The 25,414-nt window shown below is 39.9% G+C and overlaps 2 protein-coding genes across 4 annotated transcripts in view; both read right to left on the bottom strand.

Moving 5' to 3' along the window:
* Positions 1–4,680: 4,680 nt before the first annotated feature.
* LOC115417361 (transmembrane protein 121-like) lies at positions 4,681–8,017 on the bottom strand. The gene has a single exon (XM_030131292.1). It carries the CDS (start codon positions 5,716–5,718, stop codon positions 4,681–4,683), a length of 1,038 nt encoding a protein of 345 aa, XP_029987152.1. The 5' UTR covers positions 5,719–8,017.
* Positions 8,018–8,601: 584 nt separating this feature from the next.
* The window catches only part of LOC115433868 (NACHT, LRR and PYD domains-containing protein 12-like), a 40,359-nt gene continuing 23,546 nt past the window's right edge, over positions 8,602–25,414 (bottom strand). Inside the window, exons 9-15 of one of the 3 annotated variants that reach the window (XR_003937448.1) lie at positions 24,988–25,161; positions 24,564–24,737; positions 24,237–24,389; positions 20,703–20,749; positions 20,540–20,610; positions 9,396–9,495; positions 8,602–8,962 (exon numbers count right to left, since the gene is read on the bottom strand). Coding sequence is in view for 2 of the 3 variants with exons in the window: in XM_030155455.1 (XP_030011315.1) it covers positions 20,087–20,610; positions 20,703–20,749; positions 24,237–24,389; positions 24,564–24,737; positions 24,988–25,161 (1,072 nt within the window). In the remaining variant the exon portion in view is untranslated. Of the gene's footprint in view, positions 9,496–17,498; positions 20,611–20,702; positions 20,750–24,236; positions 24,390–24,563; positions 24,738–24,987; positions 25,162–25,414 lie in introns of those variants that run through there. The other 2 variants (XM_030155533.1, XM_030155455.1) reach the window with 2 other exon arrangements.

Here is a 25,414-nt window from a genome sequence, read left to right as displayed (position 1 = left end):
AACATAATTTCAGTCATAAAGAAATGTGGGAAGAAGAAAGACGTGTCCTTGCATCTATTCATTATTATTCCCTTGTCTCAGGGCATTGACACACTGGCTTATGTAGGCTATCTTAAATGTAGCGGGATGTGTTGTGTAACGTTTAATCAAATGTTTATTTATTCCCCCTAATAGTGCTTTGTGTCGTACATGTCATATGTACGCTGTGCTTAGTGGTGCAGTACAGTGCGTTACAATTGTCAACTCAAAAGCAGATGTGGCTATTAAATACGAGGGCTGTTCAATAAGTTCATGGCCTCACCCAGAAATACTGGTTGTTATAATACAGGATGTTACATTCTTTCGTGATGGGATAGTGATGCTTGAACATTGATGGACCAAGTGCATTGCTGTAAATGGAGATTATGTTGAAAAATAAAATATAAATTATCAGTCTGTGTTGTTCTGTTCTGGGTGAGGCCATGAACTTATTGAACAGCCCTCGTAAGCTGGAATTATGACAAGCCTTTTGTATTTACAGTTAATGAGGGGCCAGCAGTCAAAAGGTGAACAACTTTTTGCAGCTGGTCACAAGTATGACTACATTAACTTGTTTTGGGTTTTTTTGTTTGCTTTTTTTATTTTACAGATCATCATGGACCAGTTTCTGTCAGGCTTGAGGGAAAGGGCATTCTGAGGAGAGCCTAACACAAATGGCAGAGGACAAGGTAAAGTACACAAACTGAGTATCTCTCTCTCTCTCTCTCTATCTATCTATCTATTTATCTATATCGGCTAAAATTTACTTAGGGGGTCAAATGAGTGGCCATTTTTGTAAAAAAAAAAAAAAAGTTGTAAGAAATGCATTGAACTGTGTTGAAATAATGCTAATACATTTGTGCACAGACTACTGATGTTATTTGACAGTGGAAGCTCTATTTTCAGAAATATTAGATTTTGAATAGCATGTGTATGTGAAAATTTTTGCTGGTGGACGGACGTGACAGTGGACGGACATGACATTACCCATGATGATCTGGTCAGTACCAGTACTTTATTAGTAATAAACTTATATTCTTACTATTGCTAATTATCCTCTTATTCATAAATGTTAGTATTATGGATCTAAAACAATAACAGCTTAACAAAAACACAAAATGTGGCAGTGGACGGATGTGACATGGTTGTTATGGATCCCATCATACTGATGTTCGGCAGCCATGTCACCGTTTCCAGAAATGATCCCTGTGCAAAAACTAGTATCATAATTATTTACTGTATAGTTTATCATCATACTAATGATTTAAAAAGTGACGTGTGACATTCTTAATGTATGTATTGGCGTAACATAAGCAGGATGGATCAACACGATACTCCATATTGCAACCTGTAAAAATAAAACGTGATATGTAGTATATAATCTTGTAAGAAAAATTGGGGAATCTAAAATAATAGAATATTTATTTTTCAGGTAAATTCAGTTAAAATATAACTTGGCCATTTGTGACATGAATATATAGCATTAATTGTGATGAAATTGGACATATTTGACCTGAAAACATAGTTCATATGACCATCAACATGTTGCAACAGAACTGAAATCCTGTAAATTTGCATAACTTGCATTTACCAACACAAAGTTCCTTTGGGGATTCACTTATATTGATTTGTTATGCACAAAGACATAAATAAGACCTCTAAGCAAATTTTAGCCGATATGTATGTATGTGTGTGTGTGTGTGTACATATATACATATATATATATATATACATATATATATATATATATATATATATATATATATATATATATATATATATATATTTTTTTTTTTTTTTTTTTTTTTTTTTTTTTTTTTTTTTTTGTTGAGATGCAGATTCACTCCTTAATGTTCATTTACACAAAAAAGATTTACATTCTTATGGTGCAGATGTTTTTGAAGAGTTTGTCAAATATTGTTCTTGTACATTGCACTGCCATAGTACACTGTATCTGGATAAAGTTCAACAAATACTGTAATGTGGTGTGTAGCTGCCTTATTTTAGGCATGTGTACCTTGTCATATTTACCTTATTCCAATACTCAGTTACAGTAGTTGCTTCATTCTGACCTCTAGATTATTTCACAGATTAGATGGTTTACTGTGCTTACCAGGCTGCTGGCCACTAACATTTTATGACTGGCAGTTTGTGAGTGAAGAGTCTTAATCCATGAAGTCTTAGGCTACTCCTAAGTGTGTTCCACAGACGTCCAACATGTACAGACATTTGGCAGATTTGACAGAGAGGTATGAGGTGTTCCCCTTGTGTATAATTGTCAATTGCATTCTGAAATGTATTTATTATTTAATGCCTGTTTTTTATTCATGTTTTATCATTCTGAATATTGCATTATTTTAATGCCTTGAGTTTTTTGTAAATACTGATGTATGTAGTGCCTTGCCATGTCCTGTTGTCTCTATGAGAAATCGTATTTTTGCAATAATTAAAAAAAGAAAACAAAATTATCAATTGTGTTGATGAAAACTTGCATGTTGAGTGATTCCTGTGGGTGCTTTCATTAAGTCTGTTGTGTAGGTTACAATGGATTGACTGAGAGGGGCACACGAGTTATTCATCAAACAAGATACAATTTATTTGAATAATCTGTAAAGTCAAAAACCATACAACATACATGCATATGTACACACATACATACATACACACGCATGTATACATATACATACACGTGCATACATACACATGTATGCCATTTGTGTTAGGTTCTCCTCACGATGCTCCTTTGCCTCAAGCCTGACAGAAACTGGTCTATGGTGAGCTGTAAAAAAAAAAAAAAAACAGGAATATAGTCATACTTGTTAGCAGCTGCAAAAAAAGTTGTTCATCTTTTGACTGCTGGCCCTTCATTAACTGTAAATATAAAAGGCTTGTCATAGTTCCAGTTTATTTAATAGTCACATCTGCTTTTGAGTTGATGATTGTTACGCACTGTACTGCACTACTATGCATAATGTGCATCCGATACATAGGACACAAAGCACTATTACGGAAATAAAAAAAAAAAAAATTGAACATTTAAACGTTATACAACACATCCTGCTAAATTAACGTTACTCTATATAAGCCGGTGTAGAAAAGCCCGACTGGTGTCTGTCAGCTCAATAACATTAACATGAAGTTAGGTTGTGATTCTGACAGTAAAGTGTCCATGAGCATTACTGGAGCAATAGCAAGCAGCTAACACTTCGTTAGCTGAAGCAACTGGATAGATGTTAGTTGGTAACTTGGCCAAACTCTCATCTGTTCAGACTAACATATGACCCCTTGAACCTTAAACACGCAGTAACCAAACTAACAGAACTTGTAGTTACTGTAACTTACCGGTAACTTGTTGTTGAATGTGTGTTCTGCTCTGTACAGCACACGTCAGCAACAGCTGTTGAAGGCAGCGATGTGGAGGAAGTGGCACTTGTTAGCATCTTCTACTATGAAATAACAAAATAAATTGATTCGTATCACGAGATAACAAAGCGATACATCACTCAGGCCTTTTCAGGAATTTTGTCACGAAGTGCACTGTGGGAATGGTGACCAAGCAAAAGTGGTTTCTCACAGATTCGAACAAGCCAGATTGCTACAACGTAAAATTATACAGTCCACTAGAGTTGTTTTAAAGAATAGAATGAGTATAGTCGGTGGATGGAGGTAAAAGCAACATTTGAGTTCAGCTCTCACAAAGAGACAGCAAAACTGCGGCTGCGTGGAATTCCCATTCCCACAATGCACTTTGCGACAAAATTTCCAAAAAGGCCAGAGTGACATTTCGGTTTGTTATGTAAACAAGTGGAGTGTGTTTATGATGGGGTCATCTTCGAAGTTGTTCACTGTGAGGGAAGTGATTAAGGGGCGTAAGCACAGAAAGACTAATGCATTAGTGATAATGAGGCTATCACTGGGGTTTTACAAATTTGAAAATGAATTTTTGATGAAAACCATACATTGCTTTAACTAGTATTCATTCACACATTAAAGTTTGTCCATTATTTTGAGTTTATTGTCTCTGGTTTGATGTCAAAATGTTTTAATTGTCTGATTACAGATCACAGTGGATCTATGAATACATGAAACATTCAGTAACAGACAAAATATTGTTCAAATTAATTTTATTTTTCTTTAGAAATTTCTGGTTCTTCATATTTGTTCAGGTTATTCACATTGTTGTTGAAGGATAGTTCATAAATGTAAAAATTTTCATGTAATCTTATATATATATATATATATATATATATATATTTTTTTTTTTTTTTTTTTACACTAAAACAGTTTGTAGTTGTCATTATTTATAAGTTCTTATGTTATTTTACTGGTCTGATCCACTTCAGATCATATTGTTTTGTATGTGGAACTTGATCTAAAATGGGTTTGACATCATTGGTTAATCACTGATTAATATCTTCAGTGTAATTTTGGCATGTCACAAATTCAGCAGACTGGATTGGACCATTTGACGACCAATTTTGACCCACGGGCCATATGTTTGACACCCCTGGTTTAGTGTCTGGTTCTTCTTCTACTCTGGTCAGTATCTGGAGGAACCAGAGTGAAGTTCAAAAGTGGAATTCTGAAGATAAATCTGCTCTCCATGCTCGTGTCTAGACCAAGTTCAGATCAGGGGTCACCCTGGTTCTGGACTTCTGTGGATCATTGTTGGTTCTCCCGACTGTCCTCCTCCTCCTCCTCCTCCTCCTCCTCCTCCTCCTCCTCCTTCTCCTCCTCCTGCTCCTCCTCCTCCTCCTCCTCCTCTGGTATGGAGGTGAAGTCTTCAATCACCACTCTGGGCACCAGCACTGTCTGGACGGCAGCGACGGTGGTTGGGGCATCTTTCTTCTGCTCCTCATCCTTCCCTGGGGGAGGAGTCTCTGGCTGGTGCTTCCTGTACTGAACCAAACTGCAGCTCTTTACAACAATAGCGATGATGTTCTTGGCCATCATGACCCCCGACACTCGCAGGTCGTGGAATATGAGTAGGTTCCCCCCCCGGATCAGCAGCGTGGTGATGTTGATGGAGGCCAGGCTGACCAGGGGGTACAGCATCATCTTATGTGGGACGATGTTGACGCCCTGCAGGCTGATCTCACTCAGGGAAACACATGGCAGCACCAGCAGCAGGATGTAGCAGTAGAAGAAGGTCAGCCCCTCTACCCACAGGGGGCGCCCATCTCTCTGCAGCTCCCACAGGTTGGCCTGGACGTCCAGAACATCCAGCAGGTCCACCACCACCCAGAACAGTCGGCTCCGAATCTCCTCTCTCTTCTTGTACGGTCGTAGATACTCCAGATGGTCAACAGCGGCCAGTGTCAGGAACACAATGGGTGTAAACACCGACAGCAGCAGCGTCAGCACCCTCCTGTTTACACCAGCCGACTCGTTCTCAGATTTATAGTTCTGATACACAAAGTAGACTTTAATCTCCAGGATGAAGATGTAGAAGAACCAGAGGATCATGGCATAGCCTCGGCGGGCCGTGTGCACCTCCAACCCCACCCAGACACCCACATAACGGAGCACGACAAGGAAGCAAGCATCTCCCGCCAAAACGGTGATGCAGACGCTGAGCCTCCTGGGACCAGGGTTCTGCTCCACGAGGTAGGCGTCCATCAGCGCCAGACTGGTCATGATCAGGACAGAAAGGAGGCAGATGTGGGGTTTGTTGGCGGTTGTTGATGTTGGAGGCACCATCACCAGGTCAGAGACAAGAACGTTTTAACAAGTTATATCAACTTCAATCACATGATGAGTCCACGTGGTCCAGCTTTGGTCCAGATCTTCTCTGAGAAATTCTGCAACTCAGTGGCATTATCTAAACTCACAGGTTCTTAGAAGGAATGGACCAAAATTTAATTAGATTTCAGTTAAAATCAGACCAGAAGGAGCCAAAAAGCAAAGGTAGAAGCTACAACAGCCTGATGAACACAAAGCCATCTGACATTATGAGCCACCATGGATATAAAGCTAAGCTAACACTGCATGATCAAACAGTTTAGCATTTAAAAGAAAGCTAAAGTAGCATTGTAAGTAACGGTGGATATAAAACCTAAGTTAACTTGTCGAGTGCAGTGCATGTAAAAGGTAAGCTAATGTAGTAGCCACATAGGAATTAAAAAGTAAGTTAACATAGTTCTATCAAATACTGTGGCATTAAAACATAAGCTAATGTAACTCTATCGGTCACAATGGACATGTCAGGTACATTGACAAGGCATTATAAAATTATATTATAAAAGCATTAAAAGCATTATAAAATTATATTTGTATTCAAAAGGAAATGCAACATAATTCTAGTGACGCACAAATTTCACATCTAGGGCTAGAAGGATAAAAGGTAAGCTAAATGTAGTAACATCAACAGCAAAAAATAAGCTAACATAATATTAGCCACAGGGAAAGGTAACCTAATACAATATCTTAAATAAATGTCTATATTAAAGGAAGCTAATGTAAAGTTGTTAGCTCTGTAGATGAATAGTATACTTTCAGTTTAACATCTTATGTCAAGATATAAAAGTAAACTGAGAAATAACATCAAAAATAAATATTCAGCGGTTGTTATTCAGTATTTAAGCCTCTTTAAGCCTAATGTGAACAGTTTCTCTACAAAATTAAAAGAATTAAGATATTTAGGTGATTAAAACCAGCTTAAAATGTCTTTTACATCGACCGGAAAGGAATAAAAATCAGTAGAATAAAGTGAAAATCATGTGACAAAACTGACCCTGGATCTGGTCTAGATTCACACACTGAGGTTTTTCTGGTTGAAACAGGTGAGGTCACCTGGTGAAGCTGCTCCAGGGGGTGGGGGTGGCATCCGCAGGTAACAAACACCTCTGTTCTATTTGTATCCGTTGTATCTGATTTCCTGGTTTAAATGACAGATGTTTTTGCTCCAGGCTGAGGTGATGTTTTACATGAGCATCCATGTCCTCATCCTCAGATGTTCTTTGAAGAACCATCACATCCATTTATGACTCAAATGCTGTGGATGTAGATCATCTGTTTTTATCTGAACCTATTCAGATACACCAGAGTTATGCAACATGTCTTTGATGATCATTCCAAAAACTGTCGGCTTGTCCAAGTGTTTTCTTAAGAAACCTGAGGAAAATCAGCTCCTCTACAGTTCTGGAAGGCTGTGAGAATATGGAAAAGTTTGTCATGTTATAAAAATTCAAATAATCCTGAAAAAGAAAAAGAGAAGAAGAAAAGTAAATGATGAGTAATGTCCCAGTGCTGGTGGTGGATCTAGACCAGAGTCTGTTCCAGTCTGGTCTACGCAGGTCTGGTCTATGTGGGTCTGGGGTTGTCGTTTTCTATCTGCAGGCGGTGCATGTCCAACCCCCACCCCCTCCATCGCTGCCTCGCCAGTGCCTCGGAGCTGCTGGGATTCAAAGCCAGTGTCGTAGAGTCTCTTTCCATCTCAGCTTCTCATTCGTTTTCCAGGCTCAGCAGACAGTGCCCCCCCCAGAAGGTGGAGTCACAAGAACAAATATTCCAGAGAGTGTGTCCTCACACACAGTCCAATGAAACCATCATCAGCTCAGTGACATCTATCTCAGAAGTTCCTGCTGCTGTTAATTTTGGGTTTACCTCACTGTGGAGTCATAACCAGACGATGGAGACATTCACCTCCTCATCCTAGACCTAGACCTGGAACTGGACCAGGTTGTCTCCAGGACACGTCTTGTCTGCCCCTCATGTCCTTAGTTTGAGTCAACTTGAATCTGTCCATGGTTATAATAATAATAATAATAACAATAATAATAATAATTTGTCTGGTCCTGGATGCATCTCCTCTCATCTGATGTCTGTCAATGAATCATCTGATGAATGAGTAATGTCTTTACATGTCAGACATTTGCAGGATTTTTTACTGAATACAGTGTCTGATTCCTCTTGGTTTAATGTTCAGTTTAGTTTCATCACCTTTGTCGTCCATTTAATGACCTCATTCATTGTCAGATTTGATTCATCTCAGTCTTCTCTTATTACATGTGATCTCATCCACAGACAAACACAATAACAGCATTTCAACAATTTCAACCAATTAACAGTAAGAGTGAAATCAAGTGAAACCAAACCATGTGCATTGATTCTAATCTTTCAGATGTTTCTGACTTCCATCCCAAATCTTTTTATAGTATTATTAGTATTCAATCTAAGTCTTAATATGTTGAATTTATTTATTTCCCATTGCAGCAGTGTTGGGGTTTCATGATGAAACAGCCTGTGTTTTAGGTGAAATGATTAGTTTCTATTTGGAAACATTACACTAGACTTATCTGTAAAAAGTGAGTGGATACAGTTCTCAGTTAACAGTTTAATCCATGTTCTCAGTTAACAGTTTAATCCATGTGTGATATATGAAGATATCAGACGTCATTTCATCAATCACGTTTGTCATGTTTTATTAAACATTTTATTAAACAATGAAAATGTACACATATGCTTTGTCATTTTCATTGTTTTCATCTCATTTGCTATGTTGTTTTCTTGTTTGTATTTTTTAGGTAAATTTTGTTCCGTCATGATCTTTGTCATTTTCATGTTTTTACATCTTGGTGAGTCTTTTTTTAATGTTGATTTTTACATTTCTGTGTCATTTAAAAGTAAAAATAATCTTTATTTTTACTCCTATATTTTATATAGGAGTAAAAGTAAAAATAAAGAACAGATACATCCAAACTGTACTGGAGCCATGAAGTATTTCAGTCTTTCCTGTTAATGCAGCCATCTCCGAGTGTCTGTGAAGTGCTCAGTGATTCGTTCAGGGACTCCTCATGCTGTACAGTATATAGGTCTGTGTGTTGGCGCCTTTGCCCTGGTTTGAGGCTCATCTACACGTCAGCGTCACGTGGAATTCCTGTTTGTTTGCCAGTTGATGGAGGTGCGGACGAGAAGAAACATCAAAGCGATTCCCCATATTCGCCTTTAACCACAAGTCATGAATATTTAACACGAGGTGCGTTGGTCGATTAAAAGCATAGAATTAACATCTGACTGAATAAAGTGATGGAGGCCGAGGCCTGTGGGTGGACATGGGCACATTTGGACATGAGCAGATGTCTCAGAGCTGCTCTGATCTTTCTGACCTAACTTTTAACTAGGCTGAGCTTTTTATAGGACCAGCGCATTAAAAAGTTATGAGCAGATGCATATGAATGAATCCAATTAGCCTAATTACTGAACTACACTGTGGTGGTGCATTCGAGGAGCCTCTTTGAAGCTGCTGGTGAGTTTTTCACTGCTGCAACACAACCTGATTCCAGAAGATGAGAAAACTGTGTACAACTACAGTATTAAGTGTTTCATTCAGTTTCATTTCATAAACCATACAGAATGGACGGTTAAAGCTTACTTACTTGCTTACTCAGAACTTCTATTAAATGTTAGTCATTGCTTCATAACAAGTGCTTACAGCCAGCCCTGCTTCGGGTCTGCGTCACACTCCAACCAGTCCCCCTGGAAACAAACAATACAATAAACCTCATTACATCCTTTCACTTTTTATTTCCAACCTGCACATTTTCTTTGTAAAACAATAAACATTATTCACAGTACAACAACATTTCAACATCAATACTTCAGCAAACTTATTACAGTGTTTCTTCTGGACTCAAAAGTAAGATAATATAATCTAAGGTAATATATCATTTCAGGACCTTACTTCAGGTAACCCATAACAGTCCATAACACTTGCTGTTACTCTAATAATACATTTAGTGCAAAAATAAACTATGCAATCAGTAATTCATATTAGCTTCATCCATTTTTTCTTTTTTTTGTTTTTGTTTTGTTTTTTTGTAACAGCACCATACTGTACAACCAATCTCTGGACCTGCTGCTGTGGTCCTGCCTCTCTCCTGCCTTCATCGTCATCATTCACTTATCCATATAGTTATGATAGTGTTTATTATATAGTTCCATAGATGTTCTAGTTCAGTTATATGTTCATCAACTGCATCCATGTATCTCCCCCTACTTCCCCCCTTCTCTCCCTCTCCCCCAATCTCTCTCTATCTCTATCGCTCTCTTTTCTCCTCCTTTACGCTCTCTCTTTAACCCCAACTGGTCAAGGCAGACAGCCATCCTCCAGGAGTCTGGGTCTGCTCGAGGTTTCTGCCTGTTAAAGGGAAGTTTTTCCTTGCCACTGTCACCAGTCACAAGTGTTTGCTCCTAGAGGATTCTGTTGGGTTTCTGTAAATTGGCTTAGAGTCTGGTATTGACCAACTCTATATGTAAAGTGTCAGAACATAACTTTTGTTATGATTTGGTGCTATATAAATAAAATTTGATTGATTGATTGATTGAACCAAACATTTAAACATCTCATTGCGTTTCTCAGTTAATATAGTCCTTCAGATAAGTAGGTCTCTTAACTTGACGACCTGACCTTGTAGTAGTAGTAGTGCTTTGGTCATGTGTAGTGGTAGGTTTGACAGTTGCAACAGTTTGTGTTTCTGTCTCAGTCCCTCATTGGGCAGTGTGAGTGGGTGGGCACTGCTTATGTCTGAGATGGCAATGGTTTCTCCTCAAAACACCAGCCAGACTTCAGCTCCACTTTGTATGATCTATGGCTCAGGGGTCTAATTACTTTTGCCACTTTCCAGGTTTTGCAAGGCACAAATGGCTGTACACAAACACTGTCTCCTGTCTGAAAACTGCTGTACAATTGTAATATTTCTCCTGCCTCTGTCTGTTGTTGATCAGTTCCTGTTCCTTGTTTGACACTTTCAGCTCCAACAGTGTCTCCTTTGTGCCAGACTTGTGTTGAGACCCTGGCTTGGAGTGTTTTGATGATCAAGTATAGATTCTGTCCTGTGGTTGCAGCTTTTCCATGAGTCTTTTTGCTGTTTTGACTGCTGACTCTGCCTTTCCATTGCTTTGTGAGTATACAGACAAAGATGTTCTGTGTTCAGACTCCCATTTTTGACTGAAAAGTTTGTGGTCCGTTTTCAGAAATAAGCACATCTGTTATCTCTTGACGTGTTTTCAGCTTGTGGATCACTGTTGTGGAAATTATTCTTTGCTGCTGGTGAATAATGAAATAGAGACTTCTGCCGACAAGGTTTTTATTTCTTTGCAAAGACAGGTCAGTTCCGCACACAAGTGGTGATTGTAAAGAAAAGACCCAGAGCTTCTGACAAGATCCACCTTTATAGGGTAGATTCCATTTGTCAAGTGATACCTCCAGTCTCTTCAAAGGGCATTATGATTGAGTGATGTTGTTGATCAGTTCCTGTTCCTTGTTTGACACTTTCAGCTCCAACAGTGTCTCCTTTGTGCCAGACTTGTGTTGAGACCCTGGCTTGGAGTGTTTTGATGATCAAGTATAGATTCTGTCCTGTGGTTGCAGCTTTTCCATGAGTCTTTTTGCTGTTTTGACTGCTGACTCTGCCTTTCCATTGCTTTGTGAGTATACAGACAAAGATGTTCTGTGTTCAGACTCCCATTTTTGACTGAAAAGTTTGTGGTCCGTTTTCAGAAATAAGCACATCTGTTATCTCTTGACGTGTTTTCAGCTTGTGGATCACTGTTGTGGAAATTATTCTTTGCTGCTGGTGAATAATGAAATAGAGACTTCTGCCGACAAGGTTTTTATTTCTTTGCAAAGACAGGTCAGTTCCGCACACAAGTGGTGATTGTAAAGAAAAGACCCAGAGCTTCTGACAAGATCCACCTTTATAGGGTAGATTCCATTTGTCAAGTGATACCTCCAGTCTCTTCAAAGGGCATTATGATTGAGTGATGAGCCCCAGGTTTTAACAGTCATCTTTTGTTACCTGAAAGTTAAGATACAGTAGGGGGCGTTTGGGTAAGGACACGAGACAAAGAAGGGAGTTAGACAAAGAAGTTAAAATGGTTTTAATCTGCTCTTGTTGTACATAAGTACTTTCTCTGTGTTTTCTAGTTGTGTCAGGATTTAGCAGTTGCATAGGGACAATATTGCATGTTACGTCACAGTCTATCCGGAAGTTAACTATCTTTTTTCTAACAACATACCTGCAAAAAGTTGTTGACCTTAATTGTGTGACTCTTTGATTTGGTTTACTGTCTCTTGTCTTTCACTTACTTCTGTTATTGTCATGATGTCCTTACATGACTCACTTGACTCTGAGTGACCATAGGGTCGCTTATAAGATGGGGGATCAATGAATCCTAAGATGGGGGTGCTGGGAGGAGATGAGTAAAATGGGGGGAATAATTAACAAGAGCAGGGGGAGGGAGTTCTCCACAAATACAGTGATGTACCTCTCTCTCTCTCTAGGTTTTATGTTCCATTTTACACTCTGATTGACTTGCCTGTTGGCCATAAATCCTCTCCCACATTGGCGTGATCAGCCCTTATCCATGGTCCTGAAACTTAATTAGACCATCTCCAACATTGCAGGTGTGGCCGTCACAGAAAATTAAATGTTTCAAGTATTTTTAGTTTGCATTAAAGATAAATGTCCAACTGTTCTACATGTAATAGAGCCTACCATTAATTTAAAAAAGACTTAGGCCTATTGATTTCTTCTTTTTTTTTCTTGATTTAAAAAAAAAAAAAGATCCCCTCCTCTGTTTTTTTGACAAATTGCACCCTGCCTTTATGTAATAAGCTGATACATAAAAAAAGAGTAAGGACTGTAAACTATAAACTCTGGAGAAATGTCTTATTCAAATATATCAAGTATATAAAGTAGTTACTGTAAAAGACACAGTTCCACTGATGATTCACCTTTTTCCTCAAGGTTTCAGGCCTTTTGCACCTTGTTTATTTATACTTCAGATTTTTATTCTAGATATTTATACTTTACATTATATTCTGAGAATTTTTCTTTTACAACTGTGTATTTATTCCTATTTCTTTTCATACTGTGAATTCTATTTAACTTGAAAATTCTCTTGCACTACTACACACTGTACCGGACTGAGAACCCTAATTTTGTTGCACTGACTGTTGAATGAAATCTATTTGTTTGATTTCAGATGACCTAATAACAGTGAAAAGTGTATAATAGACTGATTCAGTTAAGTAAAATATATCACGTTTATTTTCTGATGACACGTCCTACAGAGTCAGAGAAGAAGAACATTCCTCCACTATCTGTTTGTGTTTGAGTTTCATGACATGGTGTTATTCCAGTTCAATAGCAGAAGACCCTTTCATCAATAAACCAAACTAGAAGCACTTGGAGAGCGCAGACCTCCGCCAAGGCTGATCAGTGCCCCCCCCCCCCCCGATCACCACCAAAATGTAATCATTTCTTCCTTATCCCATTTCCAACAAACCCTGAAAATTTCATCCAAATCTGTCCATAACTTTTTGAGTTATGTTGCACACTAACGGACAGACAAACAAACAGACAGACAAACAAACAAACCCTGGCAAAAACATAACTTCCTTGGCGGAGGTAAATACAGGTTTAGGATTCCCAGTATATTGTATTTCTTCAGCTTCAGGAGGTACCAGGCCTTTATCTGCATGTTTGTATGTGAGTCGGGCCTTTATTTAGTTTCCTCTGTTTAACAAGTAGAAATAACACCACAGGACCAACGACCAAAGAATCAGAAAGAGACCAAAAGGGACTGAGAACCATTAGGAAATGACTTTTAGAATCAACGAAAAGATATGATAAAAATACAAGCGTCACCACTGTAGTGGACTATAAATGTAGCAAATAAAGGTGAGTTTGATTCTGAGGCTTATGAAGGTATAAAGTTATAATGGGATGTTCTTATCTTTGCCAAGCTGCTGTTTGTTGATCCACGGTTCAGACTAAACTGTAACAGTTCTGACTTTGTTTGATTCCAAACAGATCTTTAGTTCAGCTACTGACAACACAAACCAAGCAGAAAATAGAGATGATTTGTGATTTTACTGTGGCTGTTTTCTGTCTAAAAACAGCTAAGCTAACAGAACGATAATGTAAACTATCAGCTGATGCAGCACATGTACGGAAGCGTATTGCATTCACAAAAAAAAATAATTTCGGCTCTGTTTTTCTGAATTAATGAGATAATTATCTCATAATTACGAGAAAAAATAAGTTAAAAAAAAAATCGGCGCTGTTTTTCTGAGTTTATGAGATACTGTTTCCTGAAAAAAAAAAAAAAAAAGCTCTGTTTTTATGAGTTTATGAGATACTGTTTCCTGAAAAAAAAAAAAAAAGCTCTGTTTTTATGAGTTTACGAGATACTGTTTTCCGGAAAAAAAAAAAAAAAAGCTCTGTTTTTATGAGTTTACGAGATACTGTTTTCCGAAAAAAAAAAAAAAGCTCTGTTTTTATGAGTTTACGAGATACTGTTTTCCGGAAAAAAAAAAAAAAGCTCTGTTTTTATGAGTTTACGAGATACTGTTTTCCGAAAAAAAAATAAAATGTGGCTGTGTTTCTCTGTCAGTGGGACAGTGGTCCCTGGTCCAGGCAGGAGCTCCTTCTATCTGTGCTGCTGAAAGCTTCTCGGGGGAGCGTGAAGTTGTTTCCGTTCTCGTAACCGGTTCCGATTACGGATCATGGAACTAGTTTCGTTCACAGAAATCAGAACCAAGCCCCGCTTCGTGCACGGATCAAGCCCTTCAAGCACACCGGCGCTCGGAGCCTGTAACCCGGCTTCCTGACAGGGCACGACCGCGGTGATGGGAGTTGGCATTAATGAAGTCAAATAAAATGACATTCACCAGCATTAAAGAAAATATACACAGCAGAAGAGTGCAAATGTGGATTCATTTATTTGTCAGACCTGATGGAAAGCATTAGTCAGAACTAGATCCATGGAGGAGCGGCTTGGTGTACCGGTTCGTCCCCCCTCCAATAACTTTCCATCAGGTCCAGGTGGACAGCTATCCGCTCCCCGGTGTGTAAGCCGGACTGGAGCGGGTGGACGGAGCAGCTCAACTCGACAGAACCCCGGCGCTCGGAGCCTGTAGCCCGGCTTCCTGACAGGACAGGACGCGGTGATGGGAGTTGGCATTAATGACTACCACTACTACTAGGACTCCTGCCATGGGGCGGGTGTCCCGTCCCGGTGCATTGGGCCGACCAGGTGAACCAGTGTTTTCCATGGCTGGTGGTCTTGTGCCAGCTGCTCTGCGTCCTCCATGGTAACTCCATGTTGTCGGAGGTCGCCTGCAATGACGTCGAGCCATCGGGTGCGGGACTTGCCTTGTGGTCGTTTCCAGTCTGCGGCCTTTGGGTCAAACTGAAGGATGGCTCTTGTTGGATGGTCAGGAGGGAGGCGGAGGACATGACCGAACCAGCGGGGGCGACGTTGCGCGGCCAGGCTGGATGCTTTGGGCTGGCGTGTGCGGGCTCCAAGCACCTGATTGGAAACCCGCTGGGGCCACCTGATGTTTTCGATGGTTCTGAGAGCCCTGCTATCAAAGCCATCTATTCTGGCAGCCAGAGTCTGGTTTAAGGGCCATGTTTCCGAGCCATAGAGCAGGATGGAGAGGACGGCAGAGTTGTAGATCCGGGGCTTCGTCCTGCGTGAGATGGTCTGGTTCCGCCACAGTGGTTTCCAGAGAGACATCAGAGCTGATGCTGCCAGGGCCCTTCTGTGGGTAATCTCTGGTTTTAGGTCCCTGTTGTCTGTCATCACCCCAGATACACAAAGCTCTTGACAGGTTCTACAATGTCATTACTAAGCTGCAAGGGAGGTGGATCTGGCCCATCACTGACATGTGTGAGGTTGGTTTTTGTCCAGTTCACTTGGAGGCCAAGCTTCTGTGCCTCTTCACTGTAACTGCCCAGAGCATCTGTCAGCTGACTGTAGGATGTGCTGAGCAGGATGGTGTCAGCAGCGTACTCCAGGTCCTGGCATTAATGAAGTCAAATAAAATGACATTCACCAGCATTAAAGAAAATATACACAGCAGAAGAGTGCAAATGTGTATTCATTTATTTGTCGGACCTAATGGAATGCATTAGTCAGAACTAGATCCGTGGAGGAGCTCTTGGTGCCCCGGTTCACCCCCCACCCCCATAGCTTTCCACCTGGACCTGATGGAAAGCTGTCCGGGGGTGGGGGGTGAACCGGGACACCAAGACGCATATTTTCTTTAATCATGGTGAATGTCATTTTATTTGACTTCATTAATGCCAACTCCCATCACCGCGTCCTGTCCTGTCAGAAAGCCGGGTTACAGGCTCCGAGCGCCGGTGTGCTTGAAGGGCTTGATCCGTGCACGAAGCGGGGCTTGGTTCTGATTTCTGTGAACGAAACTAGTTCCATGATCCGTAATCAGAACCGGTTACGAGAACGGAAACAACTTCACGCTCCCCCGAGAGGCTTTCAGCAGCACAGATAGAAGGAGCTCCTGCCTGGACCAGGGACCACTGTCCCACTGACAGAGAAACACAGCCACTTTTTATTTTTTTTCAGAAAACAGTATCTCGTAAACTCATAAAAACAGAGCTTTTTTTTTTTTTTCCGGAAAACAGTATCTCGTAAACTCATAAAAACAGAGCTTTTTTTTTTTTTTTTCGGAAAACAGTATCTCGTAAACTCATAAAAACAGAGCTTTTTTTTTTTTTTTCAGGAAACAGTATCTCATAAACTCATAAAAACAGAGCTTTTTTTTTTTTTCGGAAAACAGTATCTCGTAAACTCATAAAAACAGAGCTTTTTTTTTTTTTTTTCCGGAAAACAGTATCTCGTAAACTCATAAAAACAGAGCTTTTTTTTTTTTTTTCGGAAAACAGTATCTCGTAAACTCATAAAAACAGAGCTTTTTTTTTTTTTTTCAGGAAACAGTATCTCATAAACTCATAAAAACAGAGCTTTTTTTTTTTTTTTCAGGAAACAGTATCTCATAAACTCAGAAAAACAGCGCCGATTTTTTTTTTAACTTATTTTTTCTCGTAATTATGAGATAATTATCTCATTAATTCAGAAAAACAGAGCCGAAATTATTTTTTTTTGTGAATGCAATACGCTTCCGTACACATGAGCATTATAAGACATTATTTATTTTGAGCGCCTGTTAAAATAAGCATCTATGAGTTTTAGTTTTGCAGAAAACTTGATACCATAACACAGATGTGCGGAAACGAGGAGCTTTATACTTTATTCAGTGACTGATAGAGTCTGTAGATCAGGGGTCTCAAACTCCGGTCCTCGAGGGCCACTATCCTGCATGTTTTAGATGTATCCCTCTTCCAACACACCTGATTCAAATGATAAGCCTACCATCAAGCTCTGCAGAAGCCTGATAACAACCATCAGGTGTGCTGGAAGAGGGAAACAACTAAAACATGCAGGATACCGGCCCTCGAGGATCTGAGTTTGAGACCCCTGCTGTAGATACATAGAGCTAATTGGTTGTTGGTTTTGGTACCAGACTGACCCCTACTGGCCAGAGTTTGGAATATCAGTACTACATATGACCACTTCTTGATTGATTGATTGACTGAAATCTTTATTTCGAACATGCAGACAGTGAAATCAAAACAAAATCAACCAACAAAATATCAGTACTGGTACATAAAAGGTTAAGTAAATGAAAGAAAAAAATAAAATAAAATAAATGAAATGAAATCATTCATGCTCAAAAAAGAGCAGGAAGAATTAAAAACTTATATACTCCTACTTAACTGTAAATGTGTTATATGAGACTCCTTATGTTCATCGATATAATTTTTTATTCTCTTATGTTATTGTTTAAGTCAAGACCAAACTTGTAATTATCGCCTAGTTTTTGATTTGGATATAAAATAAACCAACCTACTCACAGAAATAAAAATATAGACCCATTTCAAGCAGCCCAAGCAATATGTATTTATATGTATACACAAAGTCTATTTTCAGTGACATTTTTTGGTCTAACATACATGACTGATGCTTCCTGCAAAATAACAAGCCCATTTATAAAGTAATACCATGCATTGTCAAAGTAATTCCAGTTTGATGAACTCCATGGTTAATTTACAAAAAACCATCAAGTTAAAATAGTCTTTTTTCTCATTTTGTTTTATTTTGCTTCAGCTAATGTTCTACAAGTATGAAAATGAGAAGTAAAAATCCAGCATATATAGCACATGAACTCTAAAGAACATACATATAGTAACTGTACAGAATACAAATGAAAAAGTAGGCAGAGCGTATTAATACTCCTGCCCCTCCTGCTCACTGATGCCCTGTCTAGTCACTGATCAATGGTGAATTTTAAACTAATTGTAAATGAGATTGAACCCAATTACTGTCCTTTTTTGGATACTTCAATCAAACCAAGACAAGCATTATTTTGCCCAAGTGTTAACTTTCAGTCTTTTCAAAAAAATTTGTAAAAAAATAAAAAATAAAAAAATTTCAAAAATGAAGTCATTAAGAAATTCTGCAGTTAAACTTGTCACTGCCCCTCTTGTGGTGATAAAGAAAATGTGTGTCAGTTTAAAAAGAATCAGGTGAATAGTCTTTGAGAAATCGGTTGGACAAAGATCTCGGATGGACGGAAAGACAGACAGAATTCCTGGAATTACTATATACCCCACCCTATGGGCAGGTGGGGGTATTTATATATATATATATATATATATATATATATATATATATATATATATATATATATATATATACATACACACATACATACATATATATATATATGAGTGTGTGTGTGTGTGTGTATAAATATCTATATAAACCAAGGACTATATTTTCATGTCCTGACCAATAAAACTATAATTACCATTACCATTGTGTTGTATTTTTATATTGTGATCGATCCTGATACATATGTCTTTTGACTTTAAGGTTCATTTTGTACATGTTGTATATGCAATCAGGTAAAAAACAGACTACAGTGTGTTTTATGTTGTGTTTCACTTGTTGCATCTATATTATGTTGTTTTCATCTTGTTTTGTTGAATTATGTCTTTTACACAATTTTCATATTATTACACTCAATGTATCTTGATTAAATGTTTTACATAATTACCCTTGGCCACACTGGCCACAGGTTATTTTCATCAGTGGGTCGTTCATCCATCTGTTCAAAAACTTTGGCATGCACTGATAAGTCAAGCCACTGGGTGGCAGTAGTGCACCTGATAAGTCAGGCCAAGGGTTCTCAAGTTTGGCGCACGTTATGTTTTTCATCTTATTAATTTTATATTGATTTAATTATTTTTGTACTTTGAAGAATGTTGTTCCTTTTTTACAAATAATTTAAAATCACAACCACCTGGTTTCTTCAACTATAACTCAGAGCTTTCAAACTGGAAAGAAATTATTATGATATGATTATAATAACTATTGATGCAGACTGACTGACAGCATCCATTACCATGTAAACAATGGTGGGTTCAAGTATAACTTCCTGTATTTCCCTTAAGCAACTGAAGTACCATGTTAACCTTTTGCATGCAGCGATACCCATATGTACTGACACCTGGTTACCCCAACCCTAATAAAGATAACTACTAAAGGCCCAGTTATGCTCTATATTAAATACTCATATGTATACGGAAAGAGCGTTCATAGTCTGTACTTCTGTCTGTCCTCTGGAAGGTTGTGGATGCAAACCCAAACAGAATATGGAGCAGTACCACCAGAACTGTGGGGACAGTGTTGAGATTTGAAGAGAATAATTTCCAAAAAAGGGCAGACATTTTCAAAAATCAAGTCTGTGAGTTAGTGACTACCTAACCCTTTTCAATATCAATATTAGTAATACCTCCTCTGTCATCACCATGTTTGCAATTATTGGTTAAGTCTTCTTTTTCTCTAAAAAACTCTACTCTTATTTTTGGTATTTGGCCAATATGCTAATTCAGAGCAGTGCCCTCTGGTGGATTGATCGCTAAACACACATTCCAATGCAATAGACGCATGGAAGAACAAAGGCAGTGATGACTGACCATGTTGGAAATGGACGTACCTCTTTACATTTGTAAAGTGAACGTAGATGGGCCTTTCAAGTGGTATAAGTGGATTTGTTGTTATTGTATTTTCATCCTCTTTATGACGGAGGCAGTTATACTAAAGTTAACACAACCGACAAAAGCCTCCATCAAAGTGTTATGGTTTAACCCATGGCCTTGGTGTATGTGGACTCCCTGTGGGTCTGGGGTCAACACAGAACCAGTGTGGATTGAGGCTTGAGGCCAAACGCCGGGTAGAGGGGTCCTGTGAATGTGGTCCTGAAAGTGTAAAGATGGACCAGAGGGTCTGAATTGGCTCTGTAGAAGGACAGAGTGCCAGCAGGACAGTCCACATACACTGCCACTTTGTTACAGACGGATAAGAAGGACATTCTGTCTGTCTTTACGTTGTTGTGGCATAATGTGTAATGTTCACCAGAGCAGCTCAGACTCCATGAGTGATTATTCTCACCCAGTTTGCAGTCGGCACTGTTCCCTTTCCTTCTCAAGACACTGTATGCCACAGCTATTTCGACCTCCCCTTCCCACTCCACCTCCCAGTAACAGCGACCAGTCACCCCGTCAGTGCAAAGAATCTGTTTACAGTGGTCAAATCTGTCTGGATGATCCGGACACGTCTGCTTCCCATCAGCCCATTTCACCTTCTTGTTGTTGTCCAACACTTCAAGGTGTTTGTTCATCGTGTTGGTGTCCAGCGTGAGTTCACAGGTATCTGATAGAAGCAACAAACATAACACAGCTGACAGGGCCCAGGGGAAGGTTATGAACAAAACCATTAAAAAACGGGCAAAAATTAACACTTACACTTTTTCAGCCCACGGGTGAGCCTCTGCTGTCCACCATTGTCCATCCTAGAAAACATGCACAATTATATGCACCATTAAAAATGAAAGTATCAGACCATAACAGAATCAAATACATAAAAACAAGGACAGACTAAGTACCTGAATAAGTACTTGAAGCCCAGCTCAGACCAAAGCTTCCTGACAGTAATAGATAATTTATGTGTGAACTGTCTGGTCTCAGTTGGACTGTAGCTGCCTAGTGGTGTGTACTGGTGGGTACTGGGGTGTTATTGTATTGATTTAGAGGGTGAATACTAATAAGACTACAATATGACTACAGTCGGGGTCTGATGAGGTCATAGGCACCTGATGCTGCTGGGAGTTTTTACCTGATATCGTTATGCTGAATGTGGAGAGTCAGAAAATAAACACACTCACATTTACTACAGTTGGACTCATGTTTATGTTATTCAGTAACACAACATGGTGTCAGAAGTGACTATGAATTATAGTAACAGAGTGTAGCAGTTCAGACAGAAAAGTGTTATTTGGAGCTCATAGTGCACAAAAGAAAAACAAAGCAAAGACATGCCGGGAAATGAAGAAAACAGTAAAGAAGCAGGAAATGCAGCACAGTGAATGGCAGCGGGGCCAAGTGCAACTTTCAGCATCCAGCCACTGAAGTCCTTCAACTTTTCAAAACTGCAAGAGTGGTCCAAATGGTTATGCAGGTTTGAAAGATTTCACCTGGCAAGTAATCTGAATGCTAGCTCCAAAGAAAAATAAATCAACACGCTCATTTACTGCATTGGGGACAATGTGGATTATATTTTGTGAGGACTGAATCTAACTGATGGACAAAGAGACACTTACCAAGGTATGCAGGATGACTTTCAGAGCTTTTTTTTATAGTCGAGAAAAATGTCATCTATGTCATTCAACCAGTGCAAACATGGAGAGGGAGAGACTGTCAACTCCTTTGTGATTGCTCTATATGTGCTAGCTGAGCATTACAGCTATGGAGTGCTACATGACAAGCTAATTCGGAACAGACTGGTTGTTGCACTGGCAGACCAGCAGCTGTCCGAACGCATGCAGCTGGACTCAGATTTAACCCTTAAGAAGGCAATAAACATAGCAAGGCACATGGTGGAGGTTGCCATTCAAAATTGACACTGGCACTGATTTCACAGTCTATCCTCTCAACATGTTCGAACAAATTTACAAAGACCCATCTACTCTCCGGAAAGCAAAGAAACCACTACTGGGCCCAGGGAGAAACCCACTGGATGTGGTGGGTGTGACTGGTCTATTGCTGAAGAGAGGAGAGAAAAAGGTGATGGAGGAGGTATACGTCACTCGACACCTGCACACTACATTGCTGGGTAGGCCTGCTGCAACTAAGATGGAGCTAGTCATGTGTATGTACAGCGTCACCACAGAAACATTGAAGACAGGCTACCCAAGATATTCAGTCATCTGTGTGAGATGCGACAGCTGTACACATTCAAACTGAAACCAGGAGCCCAGCCAGTCTTTCTCAAAATGCCCAGGAACATTTCAAGTCCTCTCAGGGAGAAAACAAGACACGAACTGTCCCGCATGGAGAACCCTGGGGTGATCAGAAGAATTGAGGAGTCAATGGACTGGTGCTCTAGCATTGTGGTGGTGCCAAATCCAAAGACAGATGCAGTACGGATATGTGTGGATTTCACTCACCTAAATGAGAGAATTACACACTGCCCTCAGTGTAGGAGACACCGGGGATGCTGGCTGGAGCCAGCATATTCAGCAAGCTGGACTGCAACAGGGGATTTTGGCAAATTCCCTTGACTGAGGACACAACGAAGCTAACGACCTTCACCACACTCTTTGGTCATTACTACTTCAAGTGTCTATCTTTTGGCATCGCCTCCACTCCAGAACAGGATGGTGACTGCGGTCACAGAGGGGCTGGAAGGCACTGTTTGCCTCATGGACTATGTGCTAGTTAGGGGCAGAACTGAGGAGAAGCATGATGCTCGCGTGCATGCTGTGCTGGGGAAAATGGAGAAGGCCCTGAACATTGACAAATGTGACCTGTCAAAAGGCAAAGTGACCTTCCTAGGCCATGTCATCTCTTCCAGTGGCATCAGCTCAGACCCTAGCAAAATGGAGGCCTTAAAGAAGATGGAGGAGCTGCCCAATGTGAGCGAGCTACAGAGCTTCTTTGGCATGGTAAATAAACTAGGGAAGTTCATCCCGCAACTGGCTGAGAGAGACAAACCTCTGGGAAACCTCCTGTCAAAGAAAAACAGCTGGCTGTGGGATGTCAACTAGGCCAGAGTCTTTCAGGATCTGAAAGATGCACTGACATCCCTGCCAGTGCTGGCCATATGTGACCCAAACAGAGAAACCAAGATCTCTGCTGATGCATCATCATACAGCCTGGGGAGTGTGCTTCTACAAAAGTGGGAAGGAGAGTAGAGACCCGTTGTTTACGTGTCGCGATCTTTCAGAGCAGAGATACGCACAGGTTGAAAAAGAGGCCTTGGCCCTGACATGAGCATGTGAGAGGTTCTGTAAATTCCTCACTGACTAGCACTTCCAACTCTAGACAGTTGACAAGCCTTTCAGTCCATTACTGGATTTCTTTTGGACTACGTATATACATGGTGATAGTAGAATAAAACCTCCTGTATTGTCTTCATCTCACGTTTGACTACATCACTTCTGTTTTCTATGGTTTAATTGCTTTTACATGTGCAGATGTGAAAGAACGAAATAAGTCAGATTAATAAGTAATATACAATAATATACAAAAACAATATTCATGGGAAGACACTGGAGCAGTGGTGCCGGATTCATTTTAGAGGTAGGGGGGCCGTGGGGGTTATTGAATTGAAGGACTGTCAGGCGCACATAATTTTGTCTCACTGTAGCTTAATGTCGTTGCATATTTTCTGTCACAATCATCAGATCAAGTGGAAAAGTAGCACTGCAGCACTCATGAATATGAAGTTGCTGTTTTTCCACAATATGTTTCCTGATCTCACTCATTGGGCTTGTGTGCATCACTGTCTCTCTTTGAAAATGATGTCGTAATGAGTGAGCGAGTGCTGGTGAATGAAAACTTTTAAGCCCAATCAAATAGAAAACCCTGCACATCAGTGTTTAGCCAGTTCAAGAGTCCAGTTACAACACGCCTGCAGCTATGCGTACTCTACTGAAATTAGAGAGAAACAGAGAAGGTACTTATGGAGATCCCCCCCCCCCCCTTCGAGGACAGGCTTCATGGTGGTGATGTTGTACCAGTCATAGTTTGATATAATTTGCCATAAAAAAGCCATCTGACCATACTATTTATTTTGAGTTTACAGGCCTCAGATATGGCTCAAGGTACAGTATGTTGCATAAAAACACTGACTGGTTTTAGGTTGAAGATTTGTTGCAGTTTACTCATCTGACCAGGTACACATTTCTCATTTCACAATGAGATAGAAATTGGCTCTAACACAGGTTTAGTTTGACCTGACAGTGTTTGAAGGTGCAGATGGTTTGTGTATGTCCAAACCTGAGGGGGGCACCAATGGCTGAGAGCAGCTTCACCTCAGATTCTCCGGGATGGTTGTAACTGAGATCGACCTCCCTCAGATTGCGGGATTGGGATTTCAGAGCCGAGACCACAGCAACACAGCCTTCCTCTGTGATCTGACAGCCTGACAGTCTGCAGAAAGATGATCATGATTTGGTTTATGGCTCAATGACAACAATTGTTTACATGAAGTAAAGCACAACCATTATCTGACACTAGTACGTGGAAGTGTTTAATAATGTACAGAGAGGGCTGAAACAGATTTCGTACAGGTTTAACGAGTTAGAAGAAAAAGAGTCGACTAGCCTTAGAATTTCCAGTTTACAGTGTGGACTCCTGAGGCCTTCAGACAATAATTTCACTCCTGAGTCCTGGAGGTCATTATTGCTCAGGTCAATCTCTGTGAGACTTGATGAATGGCAGCTGAGAACGGAGGACAAAGCCTTGCAACTCTTCCGAAACAAATTAGTGCCACAAAGCCTTGAAAGACAGATGCAAAACATGAAAACCTGAATGTAAAGATGCTGGTGTACTGGATACATAACGTAACTGAAGGTGATTACAGTAAACTAATGATAAGTGTGCAAGTAAAAAGTAAATGTTTGCATGTAACAAACTACACCGACTGTTCTTTAGATTGTTATTTCTTCTCTAGTTTTTCCAAAAGGGACATTTTCCATTTCAAAAATATCAAACTCAGTACACAATACATGATATTTCCCATTCTGACCTGAGAATTTTCAGTTTACAGTTTGGACTTCCCAGTGGAGTTGAAAGCAGTTTCACTCCTGAATCTTGCAGGTCATTGTAACTTAGGTCAAGTTCCCTGAGGCTGGAGGACTGGGAGCTGAGAATGGTCGACAGAGCTTCACAGTAGGACTCTGACAGATAACAGCCACTCAGCCTGAATAAAAGTTGTGGATAAAAAAAAAGAAAAAGCTGTCAATATTTTTGTTCTGTGGTGATTCTTAATCATTCAGATCATGTTACGTTCAACAGTGTTTGGTGAAGGGAACTCCAATTCCTTGAAGACATTCAGCCTTTGGTAGTCAGCTTCTCCTGGAGTAGATAGAGCTGGATGGTATCAATCACTGAGGCCACCCTTCTTAGGAACTGGGACAAAGAAGGATGTTTTACATAGAAAAGATATCTTCCCA

The sequence above is a fragment of the Sphaeramia orbicularis genome, chromosome 1 (assembly GCF_902148855.1).
Source record: "Sphaeramia orbicularis chromosome 1, fSphaOr1.1, whole genome shotgun sequence".
NCBI lineage: Eukaryota > Metazoa > Chordata > Actinopteri > Kurtiformes > Apogonidae > Sphaeramia > Sphaeramia orbicularis.
Note: the sequence above shows the minus strand (reverse complement) of the source record. Positions and strands in the feature narration are given on the sequence as shown.